We start from the raw sequence: 16,233 nt of genomic DNA, 5'->3' as shown, positions 1-16,233 counted from the left end.
AAGTATTTAAATTCTTTGAAGTTCTTTAATATACTTATATTAATATAAGTATTTAAATTCTTTAAAGTTCTTTAATATACTTATTAATATAAGTATTATATATACTATTACATATACTATATATTATATATAATATATACTATATTAATATAAGTATTTCATTTCTTTAAAGTTCTTTAATATACTTATATTAATATAAGTATTTAAATTCTTTAAAGTTCTTTAATATACTTATATTAATATAAGTATTTAAATTCTTTAAAGTTCTTTAATATACTTATTAATATAAGTATTATATATACTATTACATATACTATATATTATATATAATATATACTATATTAATATAAGTATTTCAATTCTTTAAAGTTCTTTAATATACTTATATTAATATAAGTATTATATATACTTATATATTACTTAGATAGTTCTTTAATTAACTTTTTGCACTCTCGTGTTTGAAACCATTATTGGCGCAAAGGGTTAAAAATCAGAGGGGAAGGAATTGGTCTAAAAACAGCTTCCTTGAGCATAAACAGAGCGAAGGAACGACGAACATGGTCGCGAGCCGCGGAGGTGGACTAGCGACGTTTTACACGGCGGGCTCGCTGTTTACCCGCGGCAGGAAGGTTCCCTGGGAGTTGAACATCCGGCGCACGAAAACGGAAACGGGAGTGCACCGTCTAGCGCAGAGTAGAACGACGGCCTCGGTCGCGGGTACGCGAGCCGCGCGATTCGCTCGCACGCTCGGCTTTCCTACCAATTACAGATAGTTGCATCGCTGGTAATAACCCTCGAGAGTTGATGGAAGTCGAGGGGACCACGGCGGGGCACGATGGCTAGGGCGTCCCACGGGTTTCCAGGCCGCGGCGCGCCGTCATTCGTGAGAAAACCGCCGAGCACGAGCTGCACGATTTGCGGAAACACGTGGACCGACGCTGGACCCAAGATGTCGAGGAACCATCAGGGGCTTCCGCCGCGAATCGTGAGGAGAGTTGGGAAATTCAGGGGTCCGATACTGCTGACGTTGCTGGGGCGATTCTGAGTGGAAGTATCACTGGATGGAGCAAGAGCGAAAGGTGGGAAATGGTTATCTTGGAATGGGATAGAATTGGTACCGGGTTGCCATTCAGCTGCGATCGAATTGGTACCGAATCGCTATTGAGCTCTAATCGAATTGGTACCAAATAGGCAACTATTACAGCTTGCAATCGAATTGGTACCGACTATGCTATTGAGTTGTAATTAAATTAAAACTCAGAAATATAGCATTTGGAAGAACGTGAACCTGTCTTAACTAACACAAGCTCGGGAACCTAAAGTATCATCTCATATAGAAGCTAATCAGATAGTAGAAACTTCAAAGAGATGTCAGTTTTCTGCAACACGTACCATCATCCAAGCAGCAAGGATAATAATAAGATGCAAGAAGCAAGAAGGAAACCACGGTAGCTCAGATTTCGATCAAAATTATTAGCCTCGGATTCGAGCCACGAAAACGATCGCGGGGTCATGGAGTAAATAGTTGAGTCTGGGTCAGGCACACGATGCCTACGCGATAGCCCCATCGTTTTTATTACAACCTCTGAGATACTTCTGCATACAGTTACATCGACGTGATTATCCAGCAACATTCTCACGAATAATTCCGAAAGCAACGCTCCTTCGGTAATTAACGAGGAAGCGTAGTGTTTTGCATTCGTCTAGCCACGCCATTCGCGCGGAAGGATGCGAATGAACAGCTGCCCCCGTGGAAAACAATCGGCGAACAAACAGCATGGCGTAGGAAGCGAAACGGATTAGCGTCGCGAGTTTCCATTGTATTTATTACACTGCTATTTCTTTTTCCATGGACACTGTTATCCGTGAGAGAAATGTTCCTAGCTTCCCCCTTATCTATGCCCATGAAAACAGTACGAGCCTCCAGTAAAAGGGGAAGAACGTCGAACACCTCTATCGCGTTTCCTTCCTCCCTCCGAAGCGATAATTGATAATCGCGTCAGAGACTCGTAATTTTCTCCGTCCACTTTTCTTTCAAGCCCGGCGATCGTGGGACATTGCCTTGCTCCCTTCTAGCGATAAACAGGCGCTTTTGACGACATGCTTCGTTAAGACAACGGCGCCGATGGTGTTTTCGGAGGACTTCATGGTCGCCAATCACATTTTCTCCACCTCCTCGTGAATACCTCAGATTACGAAGATTCTAGGCCGTTAATTAGCTTCCTGTAAACCAGTCTTCACGGTTCGGTGCAGGCGTGGATCGACTTTCCAGTACTTTTTCGATTGTTCTCGTTGAAACGACGATTGCGTAAACGATCATTCAACAGGTCTCGCGACTCACGAATGTGTGCACCGTCCACGCCCGCTAGACAAAAGGCCTAACCGACTTGTTTGTTCGCAGAGAATCGAACTTACGCAACCCGCCGTCGTGGCTTTCACATTCGTGGTGCTTTGAAAAAAACATTGATCCAGAGCGTGGCGGCGAGGGGACCGCGGGGAATCAGCCACGCGGGGTTACATTTTTCCGATATCGTTTTCCAGTGATTTTAAGTAATAACAGATACGTCGCGCTCGATTGGGATTAACTCGCGCGTTTTATAGCGCAAACAAGAGGAATTATCTCGAGCCTGTACACAGATATACTGTTGGCAATTCTTTCGTACTTTATCACGTGTAAATTCAAAGTTGGAGTCGTGGAGAAATTCGCAAGCACGTTAGACACCGAAACCGTCGCTGTTTCTATTTCGCAATAATCATTGCCCTACCACGGACGGGTCATGGTTCGCGTGTTTGCTGCGAACGCGGTGCTTGGATTCGCAGGATGTCATGCCGATGATAGACTGTGATTAACACAGATCGGTGCCATTACGACGGTTAATCATTAGAACGATACGCTAGGAAACCGGTGGTCTCTCTATTAAATTCTTCCCTCACTTTTTATCATACTCCCCAACGTCTAAAAAATTACACGGCGCAGAGGAATGGAAAACGTTTCATTGCGCATCCTCTGGAAAGCAATTTAGCGGAATCGATGGGGGTCAGCCAGGTTAAATGTACAAAATTTCAAGAAAATTAAGAAATCTCCAATGAAACGTTCGATCAATGATCTACCTGTTTCACTCGGACGCTCAGAACTCATCGGGGGCTATGAATTAGTCTAACTATTGGGTTGGAACAAAAATTCGCAGTGTTTTTTAAGTGGAATTCATAGATATTAATAATATTGCTAATAGGTAGATATTTAGTTTAAGTAGTTTCATAGTTCGCGGTTAGGCTTGCCATCAGTGCCACCACTGTAGCCTCGCCCTTACTCTTCTTGTTTACCGTTGTAAATTACGTGTTCTCTTTTGCATTAGAGTAATAAAGACGATTATTAATAATAATAATAATAATAAAATAAGCAAAGTTTGTGTATAGATTTTTTCAACCACATGTGTGCCATTTTGTGCCACCTTTCAGAATAATATTATGTGTCTACATCGGTATGTGATTTGTTCCAATCGGTGGCGTTTCAAATGTCCCAACGCTATCTATTAAAGAACTTTGAACTTTTCTTCCAACCCAACATAATATCTCAATTCATAAGTCTTCCTAAACCCCCACCCTGGATTCACACAAAAATTTCCACGTCGTCTCTATCACGAAGGTATTCAGAATCATGGTAACAGGTTGCTCGCGTGATCTCAACCATTCCATCCAACTGTTCCACTGGAAGCGCCGCGAGTGATCGTTATCAGTGCCCCCGACTAATAACGATGGGGAATCTCGTTGAGCTGCTGCAAGGGTCGCCGAGACTGAAGATACGTGAAAACCTCGTGAAACGATCAGGAAAAGACGGCGGCGGAAGCTGGATGAGGAAGCGAGGGGATAAGTCGGAGACGTGTGCGACGTGCGTGATGCGGTCACGAGAGCAAGGCAGCAAGCAGGAGAGATACGTGGGGGCTGGAATAATCCCAGGAAGCACTATCATCTTTCTGCGCTGGTCTAATCTACTTAAGCCCGTGGACGAGACCAAAGGAGACGTAGGAGAGGCTGTAAAGCCAGGTGGAATTGGACATCGGCCTGCGGCGATATTTTTTCCGACGTCACGTACGAGAATCCTGCTCGTCCAGGCACTATTCAAGCTGTCCTGCAAATAGTAAACTACACGTGCGGTTATCTCGTGCAACGGGTACGCGAACGCCTGCTACGTGGGGCCCTCCTGCCTTCAGTCGCTGGTTTCTACAGCTTTAAAACGTATTCGCGAGTTAGGAAGCTTGTAATGAGGAGTGGAGGTTCCGTGGAGTCTGGGACGAGAAATCTGTGACAGAATGGATATCGACAGGGTGGGCGATCAAGCTATACGCGCACTTGGTAGATTTTAATTTATTGTTTGGATCGAGTAATCCTTCCTTCGAAGATTTCGCGATTTTAATATCTCCAGGGGCGGATAAGTATATAGGCTAAGTAGTCCGCAACCTAGGGGAGCGAATTTTGGGTGGAAGGAATGGAGAAATGGTGAAACAGAGAGGCTTGAGACAATTTTAAAATTAATTCACTGTTTTCGTGAGTTGTCATATTGAATTAATTTTAAAATTGTCTCAACTCTTTTAAATTAAAACGTTTGATGACATTTCGCGGATGGGGCGGCAGACGCTTGTTAGCCTAGGGGCGTCAAATCTCGAAATCCGTTCCTGAGTATATCCTCTTTCCATTCCAGTGATCGTGAATCGAAATTTCTGACACTAGCGCAGCGACAGTAGGAATAGTTTGCTCGAACTGAAACGACACTGTCAGAACAGGGAATTACTGTCGGATCAAAGTCTTACTTGCGTCAATCGAAGTCGACTCTTGAGCTCCCACGTAGGATGCAAGAGGGTATTAAAGATCCTCGCAGGAGAATAGCTGCAGATTATCGTGGAAAAAGCAGCCGCGGACGGCATTCCTCAGTCGGAGGATCCCCGGATGGTATCGTCGATTTGGAGAAATTCGTGGTATTTTTAGTGGCGTTTCCAGTGCGAACGGGGAAACGTTGGCTCGTTGGCGGGCTCTGCGGTCACTTGATCGTTTTAGCGTGAAACTCGTAGCTCGTTTCGACTCTCTTCTGTTCTTCTTCGGCCGTAGCGAGTGGCTCGCGTTTTTCGCTCGAGCGACTCTTGTGTTCCGGGTGGAGGCCGCCGGAAGTCCTTTCGACTCGCCTCGGTCCTCTCGCCGCTGTTCTCGTCACTTTTGTACGTACTCGGATTCTAGACAACCACGGTGATATTCCGTCGGCGCTGTGTGAAATTCCTTTTTCTCCTTTCGCGCATCCGCGCGCTAAGAGTCGTGCTCGCGCAAAAAGTTCGCCGTCCGTGTTTTATCGCTTTGAAAAATCGTAGTTATTTCATGCAGCAAAATACTTCAGGCTTCTAGAGATAGTCTAAGTATGTAGACAAATTTGTTACTGCATTTCTCGCCACTGACCAGTGTCGGTGCTCTTAAAAATTTACAATCCTGTTGAGCTGAATACTTTCCTCAAAGTAAATCGTTAATTTCTAAAAGACTGTAATAGATATGAAGATTGGAAGATTATTTCGTACTGCAGATTTGTATCTCATCGTTAGCAAACCCGCCAGCTCTTGAGAGCTCGCTATCACCAATATCATCACTATTGCACTACCGTTTCGTGCTACTATTTCCTACTCGTACAGGAACCGTGTACTACTTTCCTTACACACACACTGGAATGCCTATCCACCTTCTGCGTATGGGCATCGACCATTCCATTCAGACGAGCTCCATGAAACTGGTTTTAATTCAGTTACTGAGTATTTTACCTATTTTCACTGCTACTATGATTTTACTAGGAAGATTGTATAATATGCAGCAAAATTCCAAGGTAAATCCTTTAACTTCTAGGATGTTTCACCCTTCGTTGACTTCGTTTCGCATAGCTAATTTGCTGTCAACCGTCGCCGTTATTTCAAATATTGGTCGTAGATAAGCTTATCATAGGAACTGCCATTGATAATGCAAGTATTCCCTGCACAGCTACTTGCGCGAAATATGGAATTCACTTATCGCGATGCTTGAGGCTACGAAATTATCACCGCCTATATCAAACTGTACTGCACTGAATGAAATATATTTCAGCGAGGTATCTCGACCAGAAACTTCACTCGACCACCTTTTTCCCTCGTGACAGTGTATCGAGGAGAAAGAAAAGTATTTTCTGTCGGCTCGGTGGCTTAACGGTTGTGGTTGATTGAACTCTATCGTTTTCTTAGTTTAGAACGGGAAACTGGTTCCCTTCGATTGTAAGTGTACGATGTACTTTATACGGATACGATACCAATCAGTTACGAGTAACTTTCTTTTCACGCTGCTCTCGGTGCTTGAATATAATGCCCATTGATACCCGTTGCTCTTAACTAACTTGTTAGTGGAACGAATTATAAGTAGAAGAGATATTAGACATAGTTCTTCTCGATTGTCACAGTAAAATTAATACCTCCTAAATTGACGTTTGGCAAGCTTGTGACTTAATCAGTAATTGCCTTTTCAACGTACCTTATTTCTACCTCAGTGATAGTATCTATTTTATTCCAGAAGCATATCTCTTTTCGCTGCAACACTCGAAATAATTTTCTTTCCCTCGTTCTCCTGTTATGAATGAAAAGCACGCAAACAGAAACAGTTTGCAGTACGGGTTTCAATATATTTCCACTGTACGTAGACATGCAATCCTACACCCACTATTAAATCAGCGCCATATTATATGTTTCGAATTACCATAGCGCAGATCTGTTCGCCGATACGTTCAATCCACGTATCGTTCATCGCCCACGCGTTTATTCGCGTCCCATTGTTCGCGGGAACAAAACCGCGCGCAGTTTAATATTGTAACTACGATAGGCTCTCCATCCCTCTCCAACTGCTTTCACACATTGCAGGTACGCATCTGGGTTGCAAAAAAATTTGCGCTAGAAAATCCCCTCGAAGCTTCCTTTTGAAGGGTGCGATGTGTCTTCATGTAAGAAGATTACTAGAATTCGAGTGGAACGTTAAGCAATCTTGGACGATAAAGGAAAGCACTGCGGTAAGACACCAGGATAGATCGAACCAACGAAATATTCAAATCTCAATTTAATCGTATCGTGGGCGTAGGTAGAAGAAGAATCCTCCAAGACCGTGAAATTAAGTTTTGAGAAAAGTCGATGGAAGTAGGCAACAGTTGTGGTGTTAAAATATGAATTTTAATAAGAAGTACCTACTTAGTGAATTTTCCTCGCACGCTCGCGACGTATTCTACAAACTTACAATTCAACACGCTTGTTCGAATTGTGATATTCCAAAGTACACAAAAAAAATGACAGCGCCATTGCATATTAAGGCGCATCTGGTGCAGCAGGTTGCGCAGTGCGCTGTCAGAAGTGTGAATTCGCGACGCAGTTCCCAGGAAAATCACGCACACGCTGTAACGGTTATTATTTATACCAACGTGTGCTCATTTGTGTAATGTCCGCGAGTGCGTGGATGGAGCGCGTGACGCCGCAGTGGATGGACAATATCGTGGAACGCGAGGCGAGATTGCAAAATTCTGTCGGCTGGAATGCCGACGCGAGTGGATATCAATGCCACCTGATTCAGAGTGAAACGAATACATATAATGCGTATAAATACCTATTTAATGGAATGCACGTTGGTCAAGTTTCAGTGCCACTACGCATCTGTGCATACCTGCGTGTAATATTAACAAGAACCCAGGGTGAATAGAAGCGCGGGGTGCGTTGAATGGAGGCTGCACAGGCCATGCTGAGGACGTGCCATCGGTATTATGTAACTATCAACGAGGAGATGGTAACACACGTTTATGGCACACTTTCGCACTTACCGTCAATTAGGTGCATTTAAGAAAGGGAGTCTAATAGGCAGTAGAGAGGCATTAAATATCCTTGCGCGTCCTTATTAGGTGGGCTCTGTAATAGCACTGCACTAACAGCGAAAGTCGCATCGTCGTGGCCAATTTTTGTCACGATAATTGCTCGGGTTGCTAGCCTTGTGTCTCGCGCAGGTGGTCGTTAATAGCAATCACGTTAACCGAAGTGAAGATGTTCTCTTTATACGCGACTATTTCTGTGGGCACGAGGTATTCGGTAAATGAGAATGCAAAGTTACTGTAATACGTACTTCTGTCAAAAAAGTGGCAGTAAAACGGTTGAATTTATCAGTTATTTTCTAAATATCGCGGAACGAAAATAATGACCTAGATCACGTTCTTAATCAATCGCACGTTTGTGAAATTGATATGCCACTTTGCTGGATAGTTGTGTTAAAAAATATTGCCTTTCTTTTTATACAAAATACCAGTGTCTATAAGTCTCGTACCTAGTTAAGTTTTATCGAGATAGTCTTTGGTTTCCCTGGAGATTTTCGTATGCTTCATTCTTCTATAGTTCCATTAAACTACATTTCTATAGTTCAATTAGTATTGCAACAGAAGAAGTCGTATGCATTTTGTTTTATACATATACATATTCTTCTGTATTTCCAAATTCAAGAGAGGCATTTAGATATTTTATTTCTGCATAGGATTGCCATCAATTCCCTCCGAAAATCCTTCAAGTTTTATTTCAAGATAAAGAAACTAGCCCTCCGTTTGAGACGAATCAAAAAAATCTCACCCTTAGATCACACAGTTAGACGAGCTGACAGCTTATCCCTCGAAAGGAGTGACACTGGAGAGGAGAGTCGTTTTTCTTCACGTTAGATCGATCCGAGAATCCCTGGGATACGGTCCAGTAGCTCCTGCGAGAGACGAATCGCCGTGAGAATGATTTTCGCATCAATCGCATATCGTATTGCGAATCTTCGTCTTCCTCATCAATTGTGCTCTCACGCGCCAGTCATTCTTCATCGTTCGTACCACAACGATCTATCGCTTTAAGTTTCAAATTCAAACGGAAGTGACAATGCACGTACCTTTCATAAAATCTTAATCACTTGAAAAATGTATTCAAGTTTTAGCAACATCATACCTCGATGCATTTATCCATTCACGTCTTCGAGAATCTAGTGGAACTTGGGAGAAAATTCTCCCCGCCTCGAATAAGTGTGCATTTCTAATTTACAGCTCCCTAATGAGCGAACATACTCGATCGCTTAGCCGCATCTTACACGTTTCCACCCTGTGAAAGATTTTTCACACTGCCCGAAGACCTCGCCCAGTGTTTCATTTAACGCGCGCGAAATCGCCTCTCCTCTGGTTTTCCTCGTGGAAATTCATGCGTCCCTAGAACGTGACACCGACGTCCCGAGCTCCAGCAAAACTTGTGGGCGTCCCATTGAATTCGTCTATCGGGATACGGCGAATAAAAAAAGGTAGAAACCAAAAGCTCGCCGGGCTACAGCATTCGGTTACGGTCGATAAAGCACGTTTACGTGAATCCCGACAGTCGGATGCATACATAAACGCGTACTTTATTTCGCTCCTGCTGGCGACGATAAAGATCAATACTAGTCGCGCTTCCGTGCGAAATAAATTGGCTTCGTTAGAGGATTTTATATGTATATACGCGGAACCATTTCGCAAACGAGGACAGTTGAATTTTTTCCAACATTGCCCTCTGCGTATAAATTGAATTACAACTTCCCGTCTGCACACTCCGCATTGTTCTAATAAAATTCTCGGGTGAAGGATTATTTTGAACTACCTCTGGTGACTTCAACGCGAACCGTGGAAGGACTGATCGATTAACGAGCCTCAAAATTGATCGGCGATTTTAATTAATCCTCCGGTGGTGAATTTGATGTGTTTCCACTTACTTTGTTAATTCACAGCTTTGCTGTTTAACATTGCACCCCTGGCAATGTTTGCGAAACGAAATGAAGCGGCACCTCTGGACACTTTGCAGCGTGATCGGGGTTGCGCGGCGTTGTGTTGATCAGAAATTCGTGGAAGGGTCGTTGCACGCTGGCTGCTCGGTAATCTAATCGCCGCGCCGAGCTAGGTTTACGGTGTTCCACTCATTACAGGTCTATAATCGCGAGACGATTGCTCGAGCGAGTAACGTGGCCAGGAACGAAGCCTGCGTACCGGTTTGTGTAATAATTCCTACTATTTTAATTATCGTTAATTTACACTGGCCCGAGACACTTGTTGCATGCCGCGGTTCTGTGCTTGTGTGCCAAGTGTGTCGTTTGAATTATATCCAGAAGGAAACATGCGAATTTCTACGGTACTTTTCCCCCGGTGGATTCCTTAGATTTATGGACGCGATGTTCGAAGCCGAGGAGAGGATCAGCTAATCGCTGATTTCGCGATAATATGCGCGTGGAAATTAGCGTTGAGAAAATGTAGCGTGGCATGATATGCGAGGCACGGTGTCGTGGAAATAATCAGAGGAATACAATTACTCTCGCACAAGTGGAAATTCAGATGGGGATTCAGGGAAAATGGTTTTTGTGTTTTAACGGTGTGATTCACTGTTGCTTCTTGGTTTAAAAAAAAAAAAAAAAAACTGTAAGTGATAGGGCAGAGTGATGGAGCTTTAGATTTATGGGACCTGCTGGTGGTAGTTAGTCGTATTTGTTAGCCAGAATTGATGACCCCTGGCTTATGTGGCGCAATTCTGATGACTGCTGGCTGGTGGAACTTGATATCAGCAATTGTCGGCGGGATTCGATATCGACCACTTCTCGCATGTGGTGGTCCGTATCAATTTCTCTTGAGTTATGAGAATCAATATGAGGTAATCGATTTGATATTATAACTTCTGAAATGTGGCGCCAACGACACTTCAGTCTTGGAATTCAATATCGACCACCCCCTTAAAACAGGAATTTCAATATCTACAAGCACTCGCGGCTCTTGAAATTCTGTTTCGACGACACGCTCGACCCTTTAAATTCGATTTCAACGACACCCTCGACCCTTTCGACTCGGTAGCAGCGACCCAAACTTGTGAAACTTGATAGCAACGACCCAAAGTTAGGGAACTCGATATCAACGACCCGAATTCGTGAAACTTGGTAGCGACATCCCAGCCTTCGGGCAACCCAAACTTTGGATCATCAAATTGATTCCTATTAGTTGCAATTCGCATTGTGCGATGATACTGTGGTATAGCGTGGTTTAAAATGCGTACACTCGACCCGCACTGAATGGCGCATAAATTTCTGTAGCATAATCGGCAATTTGCGTGGATGGTGCAATCGTATTTACATATGTTACCGTTACCAAAACGCGAGCTGGTGGGTGAAGCGGATAGATTGGAAACCACGTGGATCGGGCAGACATGAATCGAATCGCTCGTGGTTCGATAAGCTATGGAACTAGAATGAAACGTTGCGCAAACGATGTTAATCGCGAATCGATGGTCGTTCTAGATTCCCATGAAACATAAAATCATTGTAACTATGTGTCCTTGCTTCGCTGTAATGTTCTGGAATTCTGAATTCTGCATCAAAATTAGTAATCCCTTGGCACTCGTTGCGAATATCCAGCTTAGGGAGAAACATTCATCATCGTTAGCTTAATTAATCGGAGTAGTCACTCGAATTATTTATTCCAGTAATTTATTTCGCTTCCACCAGTAGAATATTTAAACACCAAATAACTTCATTACACAGCAATCGATCCGCGTCGAAATCCGTAATTTCCTTTTCGCTACCACGAAACACCATAAACAGTGCAATCTTCTTACAACCTCCATCTGCGGATTGTCATCCTTTCGCTACACTTCAAAAACACCGCGAAAGTAGCTCGAAGCTTCTTTTCCATCTGCGTTTCCCCGATAAAGGTACGATTTTATAATCGATCATATGTCACCGCAATCAATTCGTAGCGTACCGAGAAATCGGATGAGAACTTGAAGCGCGTTCCCGTCGAATACTTTGATATTCGTCGTGCGTCAAAGCATAAAGGGAAATGTAAATTTAAAAACCCCGTAAAGGCCAGGAAATGCAATTTTCTTTCCGCACGCCGCGCCGAACTGCGGCTTGTTGGAAGCTGCGAAACGCTGCGGATGCACCATCCGCGTAAAAACTGACGTGCAATAATTTCCTGGGACCTGGCACACCGAAATAAATTAAGAGCAATGCACGATCACGGTCAGCAAAAACAAGTCCTTCGTTTCCTTTGATTAACACATTCGCTGTGTTCGAATCAGATTTTAATAATAAAACACCTTTGTTTCTCTTCGGTTATAATACTGCTGGTGTGCATAACACAGAACTCAATGGTAGAAAATGGCCAAACGATGAAGAAAGAAACTGTTCCAGCGCAGTGTCACGATCTCTCCTGCTCGCTCGCGGATCACGCTTGAGATTATCGAGGAACGCGGCGCGGATCGCAGCGCCGCGGGAACGAGATGTCCAATTAATCAGTGGGGAATTCTTTCACGAAGCATCGCGTGAAAAATCAATTAGCGCTGCAGTTCCACGCGAAGCTAATTTCCCGAGCCACATAATACGTGGCCGGGGCTGTTGGACACGGTGTCAGGCGGTTTCTCCAGGCGACCTGGATTCCCCACGAAAATCGTAAGCGGAGTGGTCAAGGTGTAGAAGCAAAAATGCGATTTGTCACGGCGGCATGGTCGCGTGAATCGCCCGCTCGCACGCAGAGCGTGCAGGAGCGAGTAACTGGCCCAGTTAGACATCGCTGAGCACGCACTACTTCCGAGTCGCATTAATTTTCTTTCTGCTTCGACGTGCCCTGGAGTTCGCAACATTAATACGCGCTTTACCTTGGGGCAGTCCAAAGTGCAATTTTTCTGGCAACCCTTTGGATTTAATTAAATAAAATTCGGTGCACTACAGGAAGGTTTTCAGCGATCGTCTTGAAATATTTCTGTTGATATCGTAGATTAATAGAGGAGGTTTCGCAGCGTGTAAGTGATTACAGAGCTAGCGGTTTGTTCCTAGAAACTGATGGCCAGCTTGTTACTCGCTCGTCAAAGTTGTCCCGAAAGGGCGCGGTTGCGGATGATCCATTAAGCAGCGTGTCGATTCAATTATCTGCTTGGAAATAATATTACTGCTACTTTAGAAGCGGCGCGGGAGGTAGTGGTAATTATAGAGAATTATTTGAGGAATTGAAGCGAAGATACAATGTCGAATTTGTGGTTTAGTGAGATTTCTTGGGCAGGAATTTACGCGAGATGATTGTGTGTGAGTATTGTACAGGCATCTTACTGTAGCAAGGGAAATTTATTATTAGGTGTATATTTGGGAGAAAATCAACTGACCACTGAAGGCTACTCCACTAGCTGCGTATCGCGGTAGGTGTTTCTTTTATGCTAGCGTCTCCATTTGGAAAATAAGGATCTTCTACCAGCAGGTTTGCAGAAAGAAACGACAGGTGGAATGGCGCGGGTAGTTTCACTTTAATGGTCCTGGGTAACCAGTTGGTGCTGTACCAACTATGGCACATAGGTTTTGTAAAGAGAGTCTGAAGCGTGCTCCTCGCAGAAATAACTTTATTTCAGCCCTTTCAGAACCTTTAGAAAATCTGTCTAAAAACTATGATGACCGATCCGAGGAAAAGAGGAGGTCTGAGTGACATTCAATAATTACATTAACGTTACTTCTATTTACCAACCTACACATCGCCAAACATCCACGTAGATTCTCTCTGGGGGAGTAGAACTTCGCGATACAGTTGCCGGCAAAAGTCACCCCAGCTTCGTTCCTGAATGAACCGTACCTACGTCAAACGTCTTTTGAATACACACGTTCCGTATCGATAGGAATCACCAGCGCCCACGCGAAGTCGACGAGTCTATACTCTTCATCCATCTTCTGCGTTCTTCCCTATGAAACGCGCGTCATAAATATCTTCCCCTTCGTTTCTTCAGCCGAAACGGTCATCAGTGTCCAATACATCAGTCGCATTGCAAAGCACCGTCGTCTTTTGACGTCTAAAAAAGCGTAGAAGATGGAACGCGTCCCACGTAACTTTTGAAGTCCTCCCCTCTCCGACAGTATCAAAGCTTTCCACAAGGAGCGAGTAATTACCTTCGCGCCCCCCATTGTCGTGTCGAGTTCCATTGGATGGCACGCGCGGGGCACGTGGAATGTGACATTTTCAGCCCCCTCTCTCAGAAGGGGGCGAGAAAAGAGGAGAAATTTGCACAGGCGAAGCGGCGAGAGGCGATGGCTCGCGGGTCGTTTGAACGGCCAAACGAGCTCCGCGAAATTGCGGTTTCCAGTTGTCCGAGCTCTCCTCCGCGCGGGATCACGCTCTCTCGGATCTCAGACTCCGCTTCGCTCGTTATCCGCCTTCTTCCTCCCCGCGAGAAACCACGTCGTTGCGAGCTGCTGCTCCCCGTTGCGTAACGTGATCAGGAAGGAGTTGTCGCTCCGAAAATTCGTCGCGCCCGAGTAACCACGATGATCGGCTCTCGAAGACGCGTCGTCCGCCTTGAAACGCACGACGGTAGAAGCTCGAACGGGTTTATGGCTTGTACGTGCGGCAGTCAAAGAACTGTGTATCGCGAAGCAGTTGGGGCTAGTCGAGTGGATTTTAAATTACACGAATGAATAGTGGTTCGTTTTTGTTAATTGGGTGGCAGCATCTTGAAAGGGTGTAGATTGAAAAGGGGATGTGTTAAGTTGAAGGAAGAATTTTGCAATAGGGAAGCTTGTTTCTTACCTCAGAACGCAATGATTATTATCAAATCTTGAAATTCGACTTGATGTTTGATGTTGCAGCCGGTTCAGCGGCCGAAAAGGGATACTTTGGTCCATGGAGGCAGTGCAAACTTCTGCTCTACGGTCGTGAACGATGCGGCCAAGGGGTTTCCAGGTTCCAACCAGTGTGTAAGTTCACTTGAAACATTACTGAATACTAGGGACAGTCTTAAGAAAACTAGGGGCGAAAGTTTTCGCCGGCAATGAAACGAAGGGAGCTAATCGTAGGAGATGTCAAATGGAACTCGAGATTAACTGTTTTCTCCTCTGCTTTCTGTACAGTGGCTGTGTGGGTGGCAGGATTAGCCGCTGCGACCGCCTCCGCTCTTTTGGCGGTTTTGGTTGGTCTCGCTGTTCTACAGCTGGCGATGGCATCCTCGGCGAAACGAGTTCTCATCTCGTACAGCACGGCTCTAATAGGGAAAGTGGCCCTTGCTACACTTGCCAGTGAGTATTTTTACTAATATACTCGTTTATCGCAAATTACTATTTGACTGACTGCAGCTCACAGAAAATGGTCTTCGGCTCACCTCGTTTAGTTCTGACTGATTTTCTGATTTTCATTAAACTGTATTACTAGTACCAAGTACCTGTAGCGGGGTTTTCAACGCACTCTGGTGGCGGTATAGAAACTGAAAATTAATAAGCAGAAAATAAGAGAATGATTGGCGGCAGTGAAATTATATACTGGGTAAAGTGCAGCAGAATTTCTAGCAGCAAACCTTGACCCCCATTACTGTAAACTGTAAGGTGAATTGGAGTTACAGTAAAAATAAGGATATTTAGTCGAACGCAGAATGCGATTTCGGTTGATGCAAGTATAATTTCATGGAACGTTGAGGAGTTCGAATAAAAATGGCTTAAAGGATTTACATACCCAGGGTCGTGTAATTATGGAAATGCAAACTTCTTTCGTTTCGATGTTACTAATATGGATCTGGCGGATTACGGTGCAGGATGTGGTAGCTTTTCTCTTATGTGCAATTTTATCACGCGTTCAATTAATCTGACTCGCCATTAAAGCCCGTTGCTGGAGTTTCATTCCTCACAATGACACAAGTCTCTTTTAAAGGGTAATTATGCGTATAGAGGTAAAATGTGTTTAAGATTATACGACACTTAAGTGTAGACGAGAATGCGATGTAGGTAAATTTTAAAGGGTCCCAGGGAAGTTGTTAACATAAATCAGTGTAAAGCGTCCCTGACAGTTGACGAAGCAAGTCGCTTAAGAGTTCCACTGCTCAGTTCAGGCGAAGAAGCCATGCTCTTAGATATGTAGTCTGAAAGTTTTGCAATCTACCGGCTACGATAGAATTACTAGTCTCTCGACTACTTAGTGGCCTACTTGCCCTTACGCGAAGAATCGAATGTCTGTGGTGGATCCTGTTGCGTTAAGCTATACTGTCTAATCTTCTAGAATCAAACAGGATCACTGTAGGCTGCCACATTAGTGAATTTTAATTTAATTTAACTGCCGCTGATATTATTTGCCTGGGAAATAGTGTAACACAGCTTACTGCTTATCAAAATGATTAGAGAATTCAGTTCCTGAATACCTGTGCCTCGTCAGAGGGGTGCAAGTAG

General features: G+C 44.1%; 1 protein-coding gene across 1 annotated transcript in view; it reads left to right on the top strand.

Moving 5' to 3' along the window:
- Nucleotides 1-16,233, top strand: part of LOC143372947 (uncharacterized) — a 44,149-nt gene that overhangs the window by 13,321 nt on the left and 14,595 nt on the right. The window contains exons 2-3 of the mRNA XM_076819635.1: nucleotides 14,671-14,778; nucleotides 14,932-15,096. Coding sequence (XP_076675750.1) covers nucleotides 14,671-14,778; nucleotides 14,932-15,096 — 273 coding nt within the window. The remainder of the gene's footprint in view (nucleotides 1-14,670; nucleotides 14,779-14,931; nucleotides 15,097-16,233) is intronic.

Source organism: Andrena cerasifolii, chromosome 9, assembly GCF_050908995.1.
Source record: "Andrena cerasifolii isolate SP2316 chromosome 9, iyAndCera1_principal, whole genome shotgun sequence".
Lineage (NCBI taxonomy): Eukaryota > Metazoa > Arthropoda > Insecta > Hymenoptera > Andrenidae > Andrena > Andrena cerasifolii.
Note: the sequence above shows the minus strand (reverse complement) of the source record. Positions and strands in the feature narration are given on the sequence as shown.